The sequence below is a fragment of the Mesoplodon densirostris genome, chromosome 1 (assembly GCF_025265405.1).
Source record: "Mesoplodon densirostris isolate mMesDen1 chromosome 1, mMesDen1 primary haplotype, whole genome shotgun sequence".
Taxonomy (NCBI): domain Eukaryota; kingdom Metazoa; phylum Chordata; class Mammalia; order Artiodactyla; family Ziphiidae; genus Mesoplodon; species Mesoplodon densirostris.
Window position 1 is genome coordinate 25,181,764 of NC_082661.1, and position 19,654 is coordinate 25,201,417.

Sequence of the window (19,654 nt, forward strand, 5' to 3'; positions counted from 1 at the left end):
TGCCCATCATCCACTTAATTTAATTTCCTTCAGAAACAATGACGAGTCTTATCCAGTCGACTGTACTTTCTTTCTCCGTCAACTTGACTTCCTAGTCGGCTAACTGCCTTACCATCTCAAGACTTTGTTCCAGAAAGAGCAGAGGGCTACTCTTTTCTTTTTGAGGGACTTCTGAATGTTGGCACACTGAGAAACGGGTCCACCTTAGCTGAGCAAAAAGGCAGTAATTATATAGCTAGAATGTCAGAAAAACAAATATTTCCTTTTTCTGCCTTAGTCTATTGAAAAAAATCTTAATACAATTCTAAATACGACCAAATAATAATTGTAATAATAGTTACAGACCAAATAATAGTTGGTCTGAAAAGGGAAAAATAACTGGGAATAGCCAAGGTATTGAGTCAAAAGCAGTGATCCCAATTCCCTTTTTTCTCCCAGTACTTTGTGTATAATATGACACGGTTGATTTTCACAGTGTGCTTCAGCAATCATCATTTTAATTCTGGACAAAGTTCTATAGGTGCAGAGGGGACTGGGTGAAAACGCTGCTTCCAAAGATGTTGGCATGGTTGTAATATACATACAGGGATACATATACCTACATGACCACCATCCACACACACACCACCCCCGCCTTGTGGAAGGCATAAATGGCCATCTCGTGACTTCCTAAGGGAACTGACTAAGGTATTTAAAATGAGACATGGAAGAGGTACTACTTTCAAATACTGTTAATTTTCTTCTGTTTTTAATTAAGCACATAATTAAGAATATTATACACTTTGGTGTATGCTTCCTACATATATTTGGCCATGATTTCTGCCGAAATGAAAGCGAGATACAACTAAGAAGCATTTCATAGAGCAAGGAAGAGTAAAAGGTAAAATTATACCAAACCAAGTTTACTTTGCTACAACCAAGGTAACAACAGTATGCATGTATTAAAAAATACCAGTTAATAACAACACTTGCCCCTTGTACAAGAGTAAATCTGTTCTCCCTGATAATACCATCTAAAATTTATGACATAATATATAGTTAATGAAGTATTTTTCAATTAAAAAATGAATGACATTTTCTGATTGGGGGAAGGGCTAATTCTTCATCTTAAACACATATTCACTCTTAAAAAAGTTTTTCAAAATGTGCTCCACAGAAGTGGCTCTGTAGGATTCAGGTGTGTCGTGAGAAAGGGACTCTGGAGTGAAATGAGTTTGGGAATCAGTGACTTTGTGTTTGGCAGCTTCCCTCCCTCTGGGCTTCTCCAGAGTCTTCAGTATCCTAACGTGAATCCTGAGTCTCCAGGAGGGCAGAGTTAGATAACCGTTACCTAAAATTATGTGACCACAGAAATGCCTTTGGAAGGAGAAGCACCGTGTGGAACTAGTGTTCTTCAGACTATGTTTTCGGAATACTGCTTTTAGAATAGGTTCATAAAATATCTACTTTTTCCAAAAAGAAGGGAGACTAGTACATAGCTAAGAGCACCCCATCATGACCTTCTCATGGAGCTCTCCAGCCCAGGGCTTCTCACTTTAATATGCACATTAAATCATCAGGGATTATGCTACATGCAGAGCCTTGCTCAGGAAGTCTTAGTGGGACCTGAGATTGTGCGCTTCTAACAAGTTCCCAGGTGATGCCGATACTGCTGGTCCATGAACCAAACTCTGAGTAGCAAAGGGCTAGGACACACATGACTTCAAGTGCTGAAGGTGTCCAGGAATTCTCCCGAGTGCTATGTTGTCTGATGATTCCTTATCTAAGAGGGTGGTGAGACTGAGGATGGGGCTTACCAGTAAAACCTGTTGGGTGTGATGCGTTCATGCATGAGTTGCCACCGTCTCCCAAAGTCCATGGAGCTGTAGAGCTGCAAAACAAGGAAGTGAGGAGAGCATAAGCATCAAGGGACACTGTTTAACAGGAATGCACGTGTCACCCTTCTGGAGATGAACATCCAATCCATCAGAGTGCCTAACACACTCAAGTAGGCATCCATTCTATCCAAATATATGAATATGACTGCACTATGCTCATCATGGGGTCTTCTAACTCAATATACATCCAAACAACTGACGCTTTTGAGCTGAGCGTAAAATCATTTCTGATGCCATCCATGTCTCTCCTTTAGGGGTAAAGCCTTTAGTAAATTATATCTTCCTTTTTTCTTCAAATTCCAAGAAGTCTTTAGCTACATCTAAAACAGTTCAGCAACACTGAATATTTTAAAATATTTATTGAACTGCTCTTACATGAAAGGCACTCTGGTGGATATGAAGATAAAGAAGAGGTACATTCTGTGCTCATAGGAAAAGTAACACTCATAGGTAAAAATGCTCAGCAGCTGATATCTGAGCCAATATTAAATCAAAATATTGTGCTCCTTCAGTGTTATCTCTTAGTGTTAAATATAATATAATCTAAATGAAATGGTCTCTTCGATGCCACTAAGATACCAGACTCATTCACACTCTCATGTCTTTGTAAGATGGCAAGGATAAGACCACTCTTGTGCCTAAGTGAAAATCACCTATCCGTGCAGGGCCACCACAAGTGCGGCTTCCTCCACAAAGCCTTTTCTGACCTCTGGTCCACTCACTGTTCTTCCTTCTCAATTCACTCATCATTTGTTTCCACTGAGCACTTATCATGGGATAAAATATGTTTGTGTGTTTCAGATTTGTCTGTATTATTTAGTTGTATTTATACTCCCTGAATACATAGTGTTCACTAAATATCTGTCGCCTAAATCAGTAATTAAAACAGGCAATAAAGATGGACAGAAGCTCATGGAATGAGAAAAAAACCCAGAAGAGCCCCAGGACTTTGGAAAAATAAAAAAAAGAACCCTCTGAGAGGCCAAACGACACAGATTCCACATTCTCTTATTTTACGAATGCAGAGTCTGAACCCTTTGTAACACATACGGGAAAACCCAGCATCCCTTTAAGAGACTAGCCAGGAGTGTGGGGTTTATTTTGAATTGAATGCCTAGAAGTACAATATGTGAATCAGACTGATGATTATAATAACATAATTAGTAAAAATTAGTAATAATAAATATTATCATCATCATTATGATTATTCATGTTTGACTGTGTTGCTCTTTCACATACATTTCAGCCTTACGAGGACACTGAAGAGAAGGCAAGACAGCTATTACTAATGGAAACCCCTGCTCTCAAGCATTCCCTCATCCACCCAGACAGTTAACCACTCCCTCCCTGCTGGCATCACTGTGTTTACCATCAGCCTGCAAGAAGGGGCTCATAGTTAGCCATTACTGGTTGGCACACCTCTCCGCCCCCCTAGACTGAGAGTCGTAAGAGGGGCAGAGATCATGCCTTATTCACCTTTGTGCGTCCGTGGTTATACAACGCCTGGCATATAACAGAGGAGCACACAAACCTCCTATTTCACATTTAATGAGACTCAGTCTTGAAGAAGTTACAGTGTCGCCAAATGAACTAGGATTTAGGTTTTCTGAGGCCCTAACCACCATCTCCTTCTATGGAATCACGGTGCCTAGTTTATAATGAGAATTCCATCATGTTTATATTTTTCCACAAATGTTTACAACTGGGAAAACTGAGCAAGGCAGAAGTAGGTGGTCCTCTGGTTTATAGAAATGGGGGCAGGTGAAGGATATCCCTGTAATCACACCCCCAATAACTGTTTACCCACAGTGCTCTCCAGTGCACCACACCCAGGTAATGTTTCCATCTGTAAGTTTTGAGTTCATAATCTTACATTGCACACAGAAATAATTTTTGTATGAACTTACGGTAATCTCAAGAAAGCTTTGGGGGGCTTGGAGAAGTTTGGTCCCATTTCAGTTTCATTCAGGAAATATTACTGAACATTGGTACCATGAATGAACTACGTTTTTTAAAGTCTCTTTTTTGTCCAGTAAATAACAGATATGTTTGTGTGTGGTCGTATATATATATATATATACACACACACATACATCATATAACTCAAAATAGTCTAAAAGGTAGTTAAAGAGATATATTAGCATTTCTATTTTATAGATGAAGGCATAAATGCTCAGTTCTACAAAGTGACTATAGCAGCCGTATGGAAAACCAGGACATCTATGCTGATTTAGCAGATGCCAGGTTTATACTACACCACACCAACTCCACCAACTCTCACAGTATTTATTCAGACTAGGCTCTTACTCCATGAGTAAGTACCAACTACTACGTGTGTCCAACTCTGCACATAGGAAAAATAGGCAAAACTACTCTGACCCTCAAATATACATACAGGTCTACCACATCAAATGGGAATATGGGGCAAAGGCTAAGGCTCTAGAAGGTGAGAGATGGGAAAGATAAACTGGGGTAAAAATGGAACAATGAGGCTTCCTGAAGAAATATATTTTGAGCTAGGCCTTTGGAAATAGGTGGTGTGGACCAGAGAGAAGGTGGATCGAGATTTTCCTGGGTGGAAGAGACAATGTGGAGAAAGGTGTCAATATGGCTAAGGTCTTGAGCTTGGCTCTGGGGGAGCTTTTAAGAGAAAGGAGGGCCAAAAGCAGGTGGAGGTTGTCTGTCTGTCTGTCTCCCTATTCATCCATCCATCTATCTATTTGCGGATGTTTTTATATCTCTCTGTATGTATATTTACATTGGAGAGGGGCTTGGGAGGAGGGAGAGGGTTTGTGAGGACCAGACCATCCCATATGGGAAGAATATATCCACATAATTTATTGCAAGAACTGAGTATTCCATGCAGGGTTTTAAGAAATAGATCACTTTCTTTCCCATGGCATATGCTGAGACTTAAGACAGATGTTTCTCAATTAAATATAGAAGAGACTTTGGTTGGTGCCTTCTATAACCCAAAGATATCGATCAGACTCTCTGTCGGCCCTGCTTCCAATCTGAGCAAACAGAAACCCAAATAAAACCCAGCACGATTGTGTCTTCCTCTGCTGCAAACTCTAGCAACAGGTCAGGCAAAAACCTTGAGGGTCACACTGACCCCTGAATCCCCCAGGGAAATCATCAGACTCTCCATCATGGAGGATGCTTGTCGTGGCAGAATGCCACCCACCACAGCTCCTGCTCGGGCCTACTGCTGGGAGAAGCATGGCTCCTCTCATCCCATGCTCTTCCCAACAGAAACAACTAGAGCTCAGTGCCGACCTACTCATCCAAGCCTGTTCCACTTCCTGCCTCCCTGTCTCTGGTTTTGCTTTTTCAGCTTTTCAGTTTGACTGATGAGAGAAAAATCAAATTGAATTCTTTGCCTGGAGGCTGATTCAGATGAACAGAAAGAGCAGGCTACTATTCATTAAGGGCCTTGGGTTAGCTACCTTGTCTCTCAATCTACAGTAGGTTGCTGAGTCTGAAATGAATTGTATTCTCCCACAAGCTGAATCTTTGCAGCCTCTCCATCCATCCATTCATTCATTCATGCATTCACTAAAAGTGTATCAAACAACTACTATGCTTTAAGCACTGAACTAAGTGCTGGGATTACAACGGTTAAAAATACCATGGATAGGGCTTCCCTGGTGGCGCAGTGGTTGAGAGTCTGCCTGCCGATGCAGGGGACACGGGTTCGTGCTCCGGTCCGGGAAGATCCCACATGCTGCGGAGCGGCTGGGCCTGTGAGCCATGGTCGCTGGGCCTGTGCGTCCTGAGCCTGTGCTCCGCAACGGGAGAGGCCACAACAGTGGGAGGCCCGTGTACCGCAAAAAAAAAAAAAAAAATACCATGGATAGTAAAAGATAGAAATCCAGACAATTACACTGCCATGCATTATATGTCATAATATTACTACTGTTTATTATCTCTGCAATGGTAAGATTGTGGGCAATTGATATTTTCTTCTTTCGGTTTTGGGATTTTTAAAAAATTATTGTGAACATGTATTACTTTAGTAATTTAAAAAATGAAAGCTCTGACACTGAAATAGAAACAAAGCACATAGGCAATCACTCAATAGAAAGTGCTAGAAGATTGTTTAATGGTATGAAAATGCTCATTATATATTATTTATTTAAAAATATGTTACAAACCATGCATATATTGATGCTAATTTTATTTAAAGGATTGCATAACTTGAAATATATTATAAGAGAATATGTCAAAATATTAGTAGTGGTTATCTCTGAATTGTGGAATGATGGGTAATTTATATGCTTTTTAAAGCTTCCCATTATTTTTAGATTTCTTTACAATAGATATATATTATACTTCAATAGTAATAGTAGCCTATGGTTTATTCTATTTATATTTATGTAACAATAATTTTCTTTTTATAATGTACATGTTATATTTATCTATCTTTTAAAAGACCAAGAATTAAACTTGCAATTTTTCCATTGGGGAACTGGAATTAGACAAAGCAACATGGGACTTTCCATAAAATGGTATTTCACAGAGGTTATAATCATGGATAGTGGTGAATCCTTCCTTGGACAGAAAATGTATTAGCTCACGCAGTGTTTATATAGTCCTGCATGGCTTCAACCCAAAGTGTTTCATGCAACATTAAAATAAAATGTATTTTCCAAACAATAAACATGTTTAAAACATTTCTTGTTTACACAAAGTTACACATGAGACGGTGTTCTCCTCCATATACTGCCTTATGATGTCCCCTCCCTTCAAGGAGGTCATTCTTGGACTTTTACCAAAGAACAATCCAGATCCCCTTCTCTCCCTTCTTCCACTATATGTCATGGTCTCATCTCTCTTAACAAGCACATATTCAGTAGTGACATGCACACGCAGCGCCCTAAATGAATCATCGGAACAGCTGGAAAATATGAAAGAGCACGCTCTTTTCCTTATTGATTCAGTTATTCATTCCTTAATTATATCAGCCTGCCAGGGAAAAGCATCTGATAGCTGAAAAACTAAAGAGGCAATTTAATCAATGTAATATTCCACAGGAAGAACAACAAGTTGTATCTGGAAAGCTTAAGTTCAAAGAATAATATGACTGCATTAGGAGGTTATGGGTTGAATTATGCCCCACCCCCCAGAAAAAGATCTGTCAAAGTCCTAACCCCCAGTATCTCAGAATGTGACCTTATTTGGAAATAAGGTCTTTACAGATGATCCAGTTAAAATAAGGTCAGGATGGGCCTTAATCCAATATGACTGATATCATCATAAGGAGAAATTTGGACACATAGACAGACACAGAGGGAAGACACCCAGAGAGAAGGCCATGTGAAGACAAAGAATTTTAGTGATGTATCTACAAGCCAAGAGATGCCAAAGACTTCTGGCAAATCACCAAAAGCTAAGAAGAATCGAAGCCTCCCCTATAGGTTTTAGAGGGAGCATGGTCCTGCTAACACCTTCATTTTAGACTTCTAGCCTCCAGAATGGTGGGACAATGGAATTCTATTGTTTCAAGTCATCCAGTTTGTGACACTTCGTTATAGCGGCCCTACGAAACTAATATAGGCATCTTACGCTTGCTACCAGGAGTAATAATGACAGATCTGGCTACATTTTTCTGTTGTTTTCTTGTCTCCACTCCTAGGCATTTAGTTGTAAGGCCAGAAGTCTTATTTAGGGCCAGATTGTTGAATCTGTGGTTGAAAACCAAACTCTCATTTGCCTATATTTCTCTGTCTTGTGCATTTTTACCACACGTCTAAGGATATTTTCTAAGAATAACTGTGAATTCATAAAGACCATATGGCAGTAGCCAGACAAAATGAGAAGGGGCAACAAACTATACATTTTATAGCAGCTTTTGGTATTCCAGCCAGATTCCCTAGAGCCAGCAGATCCCCCATGTAGAGGGAAGGATGGTTTGGAATACATTTATATAAAAGCTCTCCCCTGTAGGCAAATTCAAACTTAGTGTGTAACTGTCCTGATTTTTGCTCAAAACCCATGGAGTTTAGGTAGCATTCCACTGAACTATGGCCATGACGATCTTGGTCTTCCAAAAAAAAAATGAGACTGGTTTCTGCTCAAAATAAGGTCTCTGCACCTTTTTCCTTGGTAGCCACAGAGCAAGTGGGAGGGCTTGGTTGGCTTCTGCAAGGCTGCAGGAAGAATCCCCTGGGTTGTGGCAATGTTAGTTGTAGGCAGGAGAGAAACCAGGTCACATAGTAACAAAGAGCCCTTTCCAACCTGTGCCTCTGGTTCCTTCCTCAGATGTTCTCCAAAGAACTTCTTTCTTGATAACGAGGGGAAACAATTGCATCCAAGGTCCCTCTAAGCTCTGGAGATGTAGACAAGAACTTCTGTCCTCAGTAACCATTTTCCTTCGCCCTTAGGAGTTATAAGGCATCTACACCATAAAGATATTTATAAAAAGACATAGACAGTCACCTAGTTATGCCATCCTATTGGAGATGGCAACATTTTTCTTCCCTTCTTGAAGATTTCTAGCCACAAAGATTTTCTCTCTCTCAGATGGTTTACATCATCCATTCCTTCATTTAACAAATATTGATCAAATGTCTATTAAGAACCAAGCACTGTTCTGTGGGTTTAGGATACATCAGTAAACCAAAAAGACAGAAAGTCTCTGCTGTCAGGGATTTTACATTCTAGCGGAGATCAAGAACTCAAATGCCCTAAAGTTCATTGTGTGAATACGTGAGGGAGGGATAAGAAAAACAGTACCACTATTTGTATTCTTTAGATACAGGCTCATTTTGCTGGCACTTAATGCACTAAGGAAATTTCTTTGCTTATCCAAGAAGAAGATTTTTCCCATTTTTATTGAAACACTTGATAAAAGGCTATCTTTTATTTTCCTGCTTTTAATAGAGACATGAATTCAAAAAATGTTTCACTTTCCTCTTAACTCTAAGAAAAACACCATACAAGTCTGATAATGTTTGGCAGATGAAATTTCCCCACAATGCTGGGGAGAAGCAAGGAGTCCAGAGAGCTCATGCTCCATCAAAAAATGGGCTTAGCTGTTCCCTAGCTGGACAGGAGTGCTGAGCCAGTGTGGTCAGGCTTTAGAACTCTGAAGATAACCTGAAAATTCTGATTTTTTATGGGAAATCTCCATATTTTTCAATTTTGGCAAAAATTGAAAAATTTAAAACATACTGCAGGGCAAATAAGATGTGTCTTAATACAGATGGCCAAGTGCTGCCTGAAGACCACCAATTGGCGATCTGAATCCTAGCACAGACCTACAACTGCCTGCAGGAGACAGTGGGACTATCTGACCTTGAAGTAAGATTGCCAGATTTAGCAAATAACAATACAGAATGCTCAGGGAATTTGAATTTCAGATAAAAAATAAACTTTTTTATTTTTTTGGTTTATAACAAATTTAATCAGTTATACATATACATATGTTTCCATATCCCCTCCCTTTTGCGTCTCCCTCCCACCCTCCCTATCCCACCCCTCCAGGCGGTCACAAAGCACCGAGCTGATCTCCCTGTGCTATGCGGCTGCTTCCCACTAGCTATCTACCTTACGTTTGGTAGTGTATATATGTCCATGCCGCTCTTTCACTTTGTCACAGCTTACCCTTCCCCCTCCCCATATCCTCAAGTCCATTCTCTAGTAGGTCTGTGTCTTTATTCCTGTCTTACCCCTATGTTCTTCATGACATTTTTTTTTCTTAAATTCCATATATATGTGTTAGCATACAGTATTTGTCTTTCTCTTTCTGACTTACTTCACTCTGTATGACAGACTCTAGGTCTATCCACCTCATTACAAATAGCTCAATTTCATTTCTTTTTATGGCTGAGTAATATTCCATTGTATATATGTGCCACATCTTCTTTACCCATTCATCCGATGATGGACACTTAGGTTGTTTCCATCTCCGGGCTATTGTAAAAAAAATAAACATTTTTTGTGTGTAAGTGCATCCTGTGTAACAGTAAGGATATGCCTATTATTTTTAAAGCATTGTTATTTACCTGAAATTCAGATTTAACTACATGCCCTAAATTTTATCTGGCAACCTTACCTTGAAGTCCCTCCCATTCCATCTCTAAAAGTCTGAATCATAAGATGCAGCCCCTTATATTGGGCTTCTTTACTCTTTGACATTGGATGCCACCAAGTGAATAAAAGAATCTCAAAATTACTGTAAATACTCCCTGTAATCAATTAAGTCAAACAATTTCACTCAATCTATTTAATGTTAATTGAGCACTAGCATGTGCGAAGCTCAGTACCATGTATGATGATACAAAGGTGAAGAACACAAGGTTCCCTGATCTCTAGATGAGAAGACAGATGTGTCAACAGGTAAGCGCAACACGACACAAGGAAGCGCCTGTCAACAGAGGCAGAGGAGGGCTAGGAGAATTCAAAGGAAGGAGTGGTCAGGTCTGCTGGGCTTGGCACTGGGCCAGGGACTGAGTCAGAATGGATGAGGAGGAGCTGGCCTGAAGGGTAAGTTCCCCCCCAAACACTGCAGCGAACAAAGGTGAAGATCTCTAGACATTAGAAAAGATGTTGGAAATAAAACAAACATTATCTCATCCTCCTACAAAAGTACAACTCATTTGGCCGTGGATCAGTGTACATTGGTCTAACTGTCACATCTCAAAGGAGAAAGAGCAGAGATGGAAAGGGGTCTGAATAAGGTCATGTAAAGGGTTCAAGAGGAACAGGGGAAAACAACTCTGCAAAAGCATAGGTGTGAGGATAAAATGAAGACTTAAAGATGAGCCATGAGAGTGAAGACTATGAAAGCAGACAGGGGTAAGCAGATACACTCCTGTTTATCAAGTTACAAAACATCCTCCCTTGAAACCTAAAAGAGGCAAGATTACAACAGCAAAAGTGAACGACTACTTTTTTTTTTTTTTTTTTTGCGGTACGCGGGCCTCTCACTGTTGTGGCCTCTTTCATTGCGGAGCACAGGCTCCAGACACGCAGGCTCAGCAGCCATGGCTCACGGGCCTAGCCGCTCCATGGCACGCAGGATCTTCCTGGACCGGGGCACAAACCCGTGTCCCCTGCATCGGCAGGCGCACTCTCAACCACTGCGTCACCAGGGAAGCCCGAACGACTACTTTTAAAAGCAAGTTCATAAAATTCATTACTCTAAGAAGTCAGTGAGAAAAGCACAGGCTATCCTATAACAGTTTAAGACTCAATGCTTCTCAAAGTTTTTCATCAAAACATCTCTAACAGCCAAAGGGAATAAAGCATCCCACCAGGAATCTGGAGGTTTGACCTTAAGCAGTCTGACATAAGGGCAAACTTTTCAAGTCTCTAATTTTCACCAGAAAATTCCATGGATATTTTATAGTCTACTCTATATCTGTGCTTAGAATAAAAAAATAAAATTCTTCACAAATCTTCAAGTGAAATGGACCCTCCAGAAAGACACTCTATATCTATCATACTCTCTTTACACCACTGTCCCTGAGGGGTGCATTTTTGAGTTCCAATTTGAAGAGGGGGGAGTGACACCCAAAATGGCTGATGCATAATTAGGGACCAGGTGCTACTGATGGGGGCGACTCATTTAACTGTCTCAACTGTGTTTTCTGTAGGGTGACTACAAGCAGGGGTTGTGATCATTTCTTGGTTCCTATAACAATTGGAATACTGGACTTGATATGAGGAGACACCCTTGGGCAGGGTTTTCATTTAATTTTATGACCAAGGGAGAGGAAAACATGTAGTTCTGGTGATACCATACTTGCAAGAATGCAATTCCATTAGACCCTGTTTGCTAACATAGCAAGCCTTATTTCTGTCATGGCTTTTGTAGGATTCCTCAGGCTTATCCACCCAACTGTACCTCCAATTCAGAGGTCATATGTACATCTGAATAAGCAAAGCCTTTTATTTCCCAAGTCGCTGTTCTACTCCTTGCTAGAGGTGCTGGTGACTCTAAAGGCCCATTTGAGAACACAAAGCATAGACGATGCTTGCGCCCAGATGCCCCAATGCCCACCCCAGAGTAAAGATGCTTTCTTCCAATTGGGCACACAGAAACTGGCTCATAAGGATGCTAGTGTCTACACTCTGTCAAAGGGGGGACACCGTGCTCATTCCCCACCTGCCTTTTCCTCCAGGATTCTCTCCATCTGCCTTATTTTCCAAGTTGCAGCCACACTAGCCTTCTTTAGCTTCTCAAACATGCCATGGACTCACAAGTCCAAGGGCTTTTGCACACGCTATCCTGTCTGCCTAAAATGCCTTTCCTCCACTCTGCACTTCTCCCTCTTTCCATGCATGTACTCAACTGCTGCTCCTGTGTCAGGTCTCAGCAGAAATAACCCTTCCTAAGGGAAGCTCTTTGGTCACCTCCTGCCCCCAGACAGCACCAGGTCCACCTGCCATCTGCTCTCATGGCTCTCTAGCCCCTTATTTCATAATATTCACCAAAATATGAAATTATATATTTGTGTAATTATATGATTGACGTCTGTCCTTTCTAGATAGTAGGAATTGCCACTTAAATAGTCCCAGGTGTTTAACACAGTGCCGGGTCTGGAAGAATAGATGCTCAATAAATATGTCCTGAATGAATACACGATTTTTCTATTTCAAGCCTTTCAAAGTTCTATTCTTTCCACCTGAAAGGCCTCCCTTCCCTTCCCAAACTTGTCTAAATTCTACCCTTCTTTCAATATTAGTTCAAATTGTCTCCTGTCCATGAAGCCACACTTGGTCAAAAGAGACAAGATTATAAAAGGAAAACTAAAGGCCTACTTTTAAAAGCAAATTCACAAAAGAAGCTGGAGAGAAAGGAAGAGTATCCTATGAATAGCATCTCTTTTCTCATAATTAACACCAAGTGTCCAACCAGACTCCAGTAACAGGTTTCTCTTATAAGCTCTCAAATTGCTTTAATTTAATTCATCCAACCATTAATCTGGTCATTTAATTCACTTATGCATCAAAACTTCAGGTAATCTCTTCAGATAGATTAGGGGCCCCTGGTTGAGAGAATCCCATCTGAAATCTTGATCCCTTCAAAGAAACTTCCACTGAGCTGCTGACAACACAGAATCAGAGAATCATAAACTTTTATAGCTGAGAGTGTCCTTAGAGGTAACCTGGAAAATTCTTTTGACACGTGGGGAATCTAAGGCTCAGAGAACCTAAGTGACTTGCCTAGTATCACAGAGCTAGTTAATGGTGGAGCTAGAATTCAAACCCAGCATCTTGATTCCCACCTCAATGCTCTTATAACTCTGCTGTATTGTCATTTTTTGTTAATTGCTTGATTCTAAAAGCAAAACAAGTTAATATAACCTCACAGGAATAATGGCTCATTTGGGTATACCATACATGAATAACACCGTGCCTTGAATCTCTTCAGCACTTTTATTTACAAATCATTTTCACAATTCATTTTATCCTCTTTCTTGCTGAAGAGTATTTTCTGAGCTAACAGACACGAGACAATCTTACAAACAATTCACACAGTATTTACCAGAATCCATTCTTTTGTCTCCACAGTCCTATTCTCTTGGCCATTTTCCTTTGCAATCAGATTCTATTCATTTTTATTCATTATGATTCAGAAGCATCTCATTTTAAGCAGTACCCTTTGAACACAAATGTTGGTATTCTTCCATAAGCTGATTTTATTTGTTCTTACCCACACCTCTCCCCCTGTACCTGTGTTCTCTCTCCTTCATGGTTTTGGTTTCACATCACCTCCTTCTATTAATATCCACTTTATCACCTACTTTACTGGCTTTTCACTGCATGCAATTTGTCTTTAACTCTTTTCCAAGTTGAAATTTGTTTTTCTTTCCCCCAAAACCTGAATCTAAAAGAGATGGAAAGACCCTAATTTTTTTTTAGTTTTAAGTCATTTATTTAATGTAAATTACTATCTTTAAGTATCAAAACAATAATACCTGCCTTTAATTTGGAAGAAATGAAGACTTTACTATACCTACCATATGAAACACCATTTGAAATATATCTCCAGGTGGACTATTTAAACATGCTCATGAGTTTAGTATTAATATGTGACCAGGAACTCTAAGAATTCATTCAAACTCAAGACATTAAAGGGGAAAAAATAGTGTATACTTCAAAGTCTATTCTTTCGGAAAAATAAAAATAAAGACAAAAAGAAACTTACATTTATGGAGGATCTGCCCCTGACAGGTATTTCTGTATATAGTTTAACTGACTCAAAATAAACACTTTTTAATGGTTATTTCTGTCCACACTTCTTGGAGAGGAACACTGAGGGCTTGCTCAAGATCCCAAAGCAAACTCCAAGACATCTGATTCCAAAACCAGTGTTCATTCCAAAATATCTGCTGCCATTGAAAAATGAGTGTTATCAAGGAAAAAAACCTGAATTGTAAGGGAGCTCAAACTCTAATATCCTAGAAAGGTTGTCAAATCTTGAGGTTGCGGCACAGAAAACTGACCAAGGAGCAAAGAGGTTTATAACTGTTTTCAAACATGGGAAAAGGCTGTTCTCTGGAAGGACAATGAGACTTTCTCCTGCTGCATCAAAAGGCAGAGCAGGACCAAAAGGTGATCTAGACAGAAGTAAATGTTGTCTTGACATAAGAAATAATATTCTAATGGAAAGAACTCCCCAAGGCTGGAAGAAGCTTCCTTGCATGGCAACAAGTTCTCCAGGGAGTTACTGGATGTGCTTAAGTAGAAAATGGATGAGCACTTTGATTAAGGTGATACCATCAGGAAATTAAAGCATCAGATAGGGTTTAAGCCAATGAGCTCTTAGGTCCCTTTAGATACATGATTTTTGATTCTTAATCCAAGAGCAATAATCCTAGGAAGAGAAGCCAAGAGAATATTCATTAATCATGCTCCCTAAACATTTGTAAAAGCTGGCAGAGGAATTTTTTTCAAAGGCACTCAAATGTTGTTGGAAAGGCCAGGACTCTGTGGCAGCTTTGATGGATTCATTCAGCCTCCCTGTATCTAAGACCTTTGCAAAACGATTTTCAGCTCCTCCCTTCAAGAGCTAGAATTTATTTCTTCACCCCTTGTTTGGGCATCAGAATGCAGGAGAGGAATCCCAGTTCTGAGTGTAGTCCCTCAGAAGCCTTGGACACTTCCAATCTTTCAGAATGCTGTCACCCAGGGTGAACAAACCTGGGCTAGCCTGCTGGAGGATGAAGGACCACATGGAAGAGAACCCAGCCTACAGCCACCTCAGACCATCATACAGCCAGCTGAGCTCTAACTAGAAAAGCGAGCCTAGACAAGATCAACACAGCTGCCAACCCAGCCACAGCTGACCACAGACACATGAATGAATCTAGCCAAGACCAGAAAAATCACCCAACTAATCCACAGAGTTGTGAGTAATAATTCAGGTTTATTGTTGTAAGCTTCTAAGTTTAGGGAGAGTTGGTTACACAGCATTAGCTAGCTGCTACACAGATCTTAGATACAAGTCTTGGCTCTATCACTGGCCTAACTGAGCTGTTTTGGGAAGACTTTAAGTTCTTCAATCTCAGTCTTCTTATCTAAGTATGATGAAGGGCTTGCTCCACAATAGTGGCTCTTAAATGTCAAAGTTATTCAGATGTCTTGTTAAAAATGTATATTTCAGGCCCTCCTCTAGAAATTCTGATTTGGAGGGTCAAGAGTGGAGCCCAGAAATATGCATTTTGACAAGATATCAGACGATTCTAGTGTAAATGCAGAGGAACAACACATGGAGAAACTCTGTTCTAAATCATTCTTATGGAAGCTTGGATATTTATAACTAAGATCATCAACCTGTTTTCAGTCAATCTCTACCTTCATCACAGGTAGAGGATGCCCAGCTGCATATCTGGAGCTTCTTAGAGATGGGGGTGTCACAGATTCTCTAAGTAGAGAAGAGTGACTTGCCCTTAAGTCAGACAGCTTTTGGCTCTTTAGTCAGACAGCTTTTGGCTCCTGGGAAACCCGCTCCTAGCTCAATCCCAGAAACCAGAACCTGGGAAAAGAAGATAGGCAGACTGCTTCCACTCAAAAAGATTCTGTCCAACTGCCAATGCTGGAACACGATTAAATAGCAAACAGCATAGCCTCAGCTAAAATGCACAGTAACAGCTGGAATGTGTTCCCTGAAAGTACAATGCATTTATTACACAGATAATTAGACTTCCCTCTAGATCCAAAAGTCATATGGTCTGTGCATTAAGCAAAGGGGACTTACCACAGCCTAGCCAACCCTTGCCCAAAGCACACAGAAAATGCTGATCTCTGGGTTCTAAAATGGGGTGAGGAGGGAGCTGGGGTGAAGCCAGGAAGACAGCAACTTCTCTGATGTTCTTCTGTTCTTGGCTTTAGTGACCCAAGTCAGTGGTTCTCAACTCTGCATCAGAGTTACCTAAAAGTTTTAAACAATACTGATACCTGGGCCCCATCTTAGAAAACTTAAATCAGGATTTTAAGGAATAGACTACTTGGGCATAGGTATTTTTAAAGGTCTCCAGGTAACTCTAATGTGCAGACAGGGTTGAGTACTACTGGTCTAAAACAGAGATTGGCAGACTACGATCCACCTTTCTTCATAAAGAAAGTTTGACTGGAACCTAGCCATACTCATTCGTTTAGTGTTGAGTGTTGCAACAGAGATCATATGGCTAGCAAAGCCTAAAATACTATTCAGTCCTTTACAGAAAGTTTGCCAAGCACTGCCCTTAGGTACTGGTCTTTAGCATCAGTTAAGAGGTCCCAACAGAGGAATTTTATCCTGAATTCCTCCTAGCTTGGTTACACACCCTTTTTACCTATTTCTCCAACACCAAGAGCCCACAAGTACATGATAATAATAATAACTAATGTCTAACAAGTACTTATTATACGTCAGGTACTAGATTAAGTGGTTTGCATCTTCGCCTTTAAACCCTACAACCACCCTGAGAGGAAATCTGGTTATCATCATCTTACAGAATGGAAAACTGAGCTTTGGAGAGGACTAAGTCACTTGTCTGAAAACACAGAGTAAGTGTAGAGATCAGATTTAAATCAGGCTGTCTGATTCCATGGCCTATGTGCTCAATAACCACACAAGCCAAGATTCACAACATGGAAACATGGAGCTTCTGAGCCAGACAGCAATGTGAGCTTGGGCAGGCTGTTTCCAGGGGCAGGGGTAGGGAGTTCTAAGAATATCTACCATACAGAGCTGTGGTAAGATTAGGGGTAGCACGATGCCTACTAAAATGAAACCGTCTGGCAGACAAACTATTTTTTTGTCAGATTTTTCTTCTGGAGACATTCTTGACAATATTTCACTAATTATTTTCATCCATTTAATCACTCAGTAATTTAGTGAACACCTTACCTGAACCAGGCATGGTTCTATATTCTAAGGATACAGCAAAGAACAGGTGCTAGAAAACACAGTTGTCAAAAAATATGTATATATATTTTAAAATATATTTCATTCACTTACTGCCCATTTCTCCCACTACCATGTACACTCCATGAACTGAGGGGTCAGCAGCCTTTTGTGCTTGGGAACAGTAGACAGATCCCAGCACAATGCTTGGGGGCCACTGTAAATAGTGAAACCACCAAAGAAAAGCACAAAAATACAAAAAAACATGGCACAAAACCGACCATGAAAAAGACAGTTCTTTGTACCCTGAGAACTCAAACAAGAAGGCAGAGCATCGCCTCGTTCAATCTCTGCTGGGAACATGCACATCAGGTGACTCAAATCTTTTGCCACTCAGCACATGTTTGCAAATGTCCACAAAAACTTTCTGAGTACTGATTTGGGGGTTATAAGTGAACTTTAGCGAGTAGGTAAATTCGCAAATACGGAATCCGCAAATAATGAGGATCAACTGTATAATGTCATGCAAAGATAACTACTAAGAAGAAGATCAAAGCAGGATAAGGGGATAAAGCAAGAAAGTGGTACTATTTTTGTGTAGGCGGTCAGTGAAGACCTCTTTGAATAGCTAACATGTGAGCAGAAACCTGAATGAAATGAAAGAGCAGGTGATGTGAACATCTGAACAGTGACCTAGGAGGGAAGAAGAGCAAGGGCAAAGACCCCGAAGTGGGAGTGTAGTGGCATCTTGGAGGAATAGTACAGGCTAGTGTAGCTGGAGCAGTGCACAGCGAGAGAAGCTTTGGGAGATGAAGTTAGAGAGAAATCAGGGAGGACTTCATGTAGAAGGCATATCTGTCCTTGATAGGATCTGGGGTCTTCTATGCATGATGGAAGTGTATGGAGGCATCTGAAGATAAGTCTGCCACAATCTAATTTAAGTTTTAAAGATCACCTGCAAAAAGTAAGGGGTCCACAGAGAATGAATGATTGGGGTGGTCCAGGGAAAAGGGGTGGTGGCCTGCACTAGCCTATGAATGGTGGAGTTGGGAAGGTGGAGGGATTAGCAAAATGTTCTGGAGGTAATGCCAGTAAGATTTGGTGATGGAAGGGCTGTGAGATCTGAGAGTAAAAGAGGCATCACAGACAACTCAAAGATCTTGGACTCTACCAACTGTGTAGTAGAGGAAGATGAGAGAAATGATTATATTCAGGATATGTTTTGCAGGTAGACATGACAAGATTTGCTGCTGTACTCTAGTCATGTTTGAGAGAAGGAGACAATTCCAAGATGTTGAGCCTTTAGAAAGGGGTGTCATTTACTATAATTCAAATCTGGGAAAATTAAGAGTGTGTGAGGGTTTCAAGAGGTACAGGCATTAATTTATTCCTCTTTGGATTTTTATGTGTGTGTCTGTGTGTATCTGTGTGTGTGAGAGAGAGAGAGAGAGAGAGAAAGAGAAAAGAGAAAATTATAATTAAGTAATAGGTACTCATCAAATGTGTATAAATTACCTATCGTGTATGCTCTGCTAAGTACTAGGGATAGGCAGAAACAAAACACAGCCGCCATGGAGGAGCCTGAAATCGAATGGAGGAAACAGACAAGTAAGCAAGTGATTATTTTATTTTTTTCAATGCAGGTTCTGAAGCCAGAGAATGTCAAGCAATGCCCAGTGCAACACAGAAAGAACACTGGAGTGAGATCCAAGCGTCCTAATCTGCAGAAACTCCAATTTCTCCAAGGAAAGACCTGAGAAAGAATGATTTTGCTGGTCTCATAAATACAGTCAAGAGTTTTCAGGACAGCTGTTGAATAAATCACTACTAGGTTCTCCTTGGGAAAAGGCTTCTGAGAAGGCTGGGCAGGCCAACAGCCGCCATGATATCAAGTGGCACACGAATGTCTCCTCGCTCAAAGGGTAGCCCTCAGCTCCCAGGACCGGCGTCCCCATGTTCATTCATCCACCTGCTGAGCTTGTCTGTAGATGTGCTTGCTGCTTTGAATGTGTAACCAAGAGCAACGCGGGGGGAGAGAGACACCCACAAAACTCAAGCAAGGGAAAAACCTCCGCAGACAAATGAAACACAACTTCCTCCAAGGTTTGAGCAAGGACAAAATAGCGCTCTTGAGGAAAAGCCCTGCTGAAGGCAAGATACTTTTCCCTCTGAGTGTGTTTCTACCTTTCTCTCTGGTCCCAGCATTGACAGAGACCACACTGAAAAATAAGACACAATCCTTTCCCTTAAGACTCCACAGTATAGCTGGTAGAGACCAGCATTTTCAGAAAGAACTTACTGTAGAAATCCAAGAGGGAAATAAACAAAGAAAATATAAAACTATGAAATGGTTGTACTCACACAGCAGAGCTTCCTGACCTCACGATAGATAATTACCAGGCACACAGGCCGTGTGTTACACATTCTGTCTGAA

At 40.6% G+C, this 19,654-nt stretch overlaps 1 protein-coding gene across 1 annotated transcript in view; it reads right to left on the reverse strand.

Moving 5' to 3' along the window:
- The window catches only part of SORCS3 (sortilin related VPS10 domain containing receptor 3), a 626,549-nt gene that overhangs the window by 219,118 nt on the left and 387,777 nt on the right, over nucleotides 1-19,654 (reverse strand). The window contains exon 5 of the mRNA XM_060103648.1: nucleotides 1,797-1,870. Coding sequence (XP_059959631.1) covers nucleotides 1,797-1,870 — 74 coding nt within the window. The remainder of the gene's footprint in view (nucleotides 1-1,796; nucleotides 1,871-19,654) is intronic.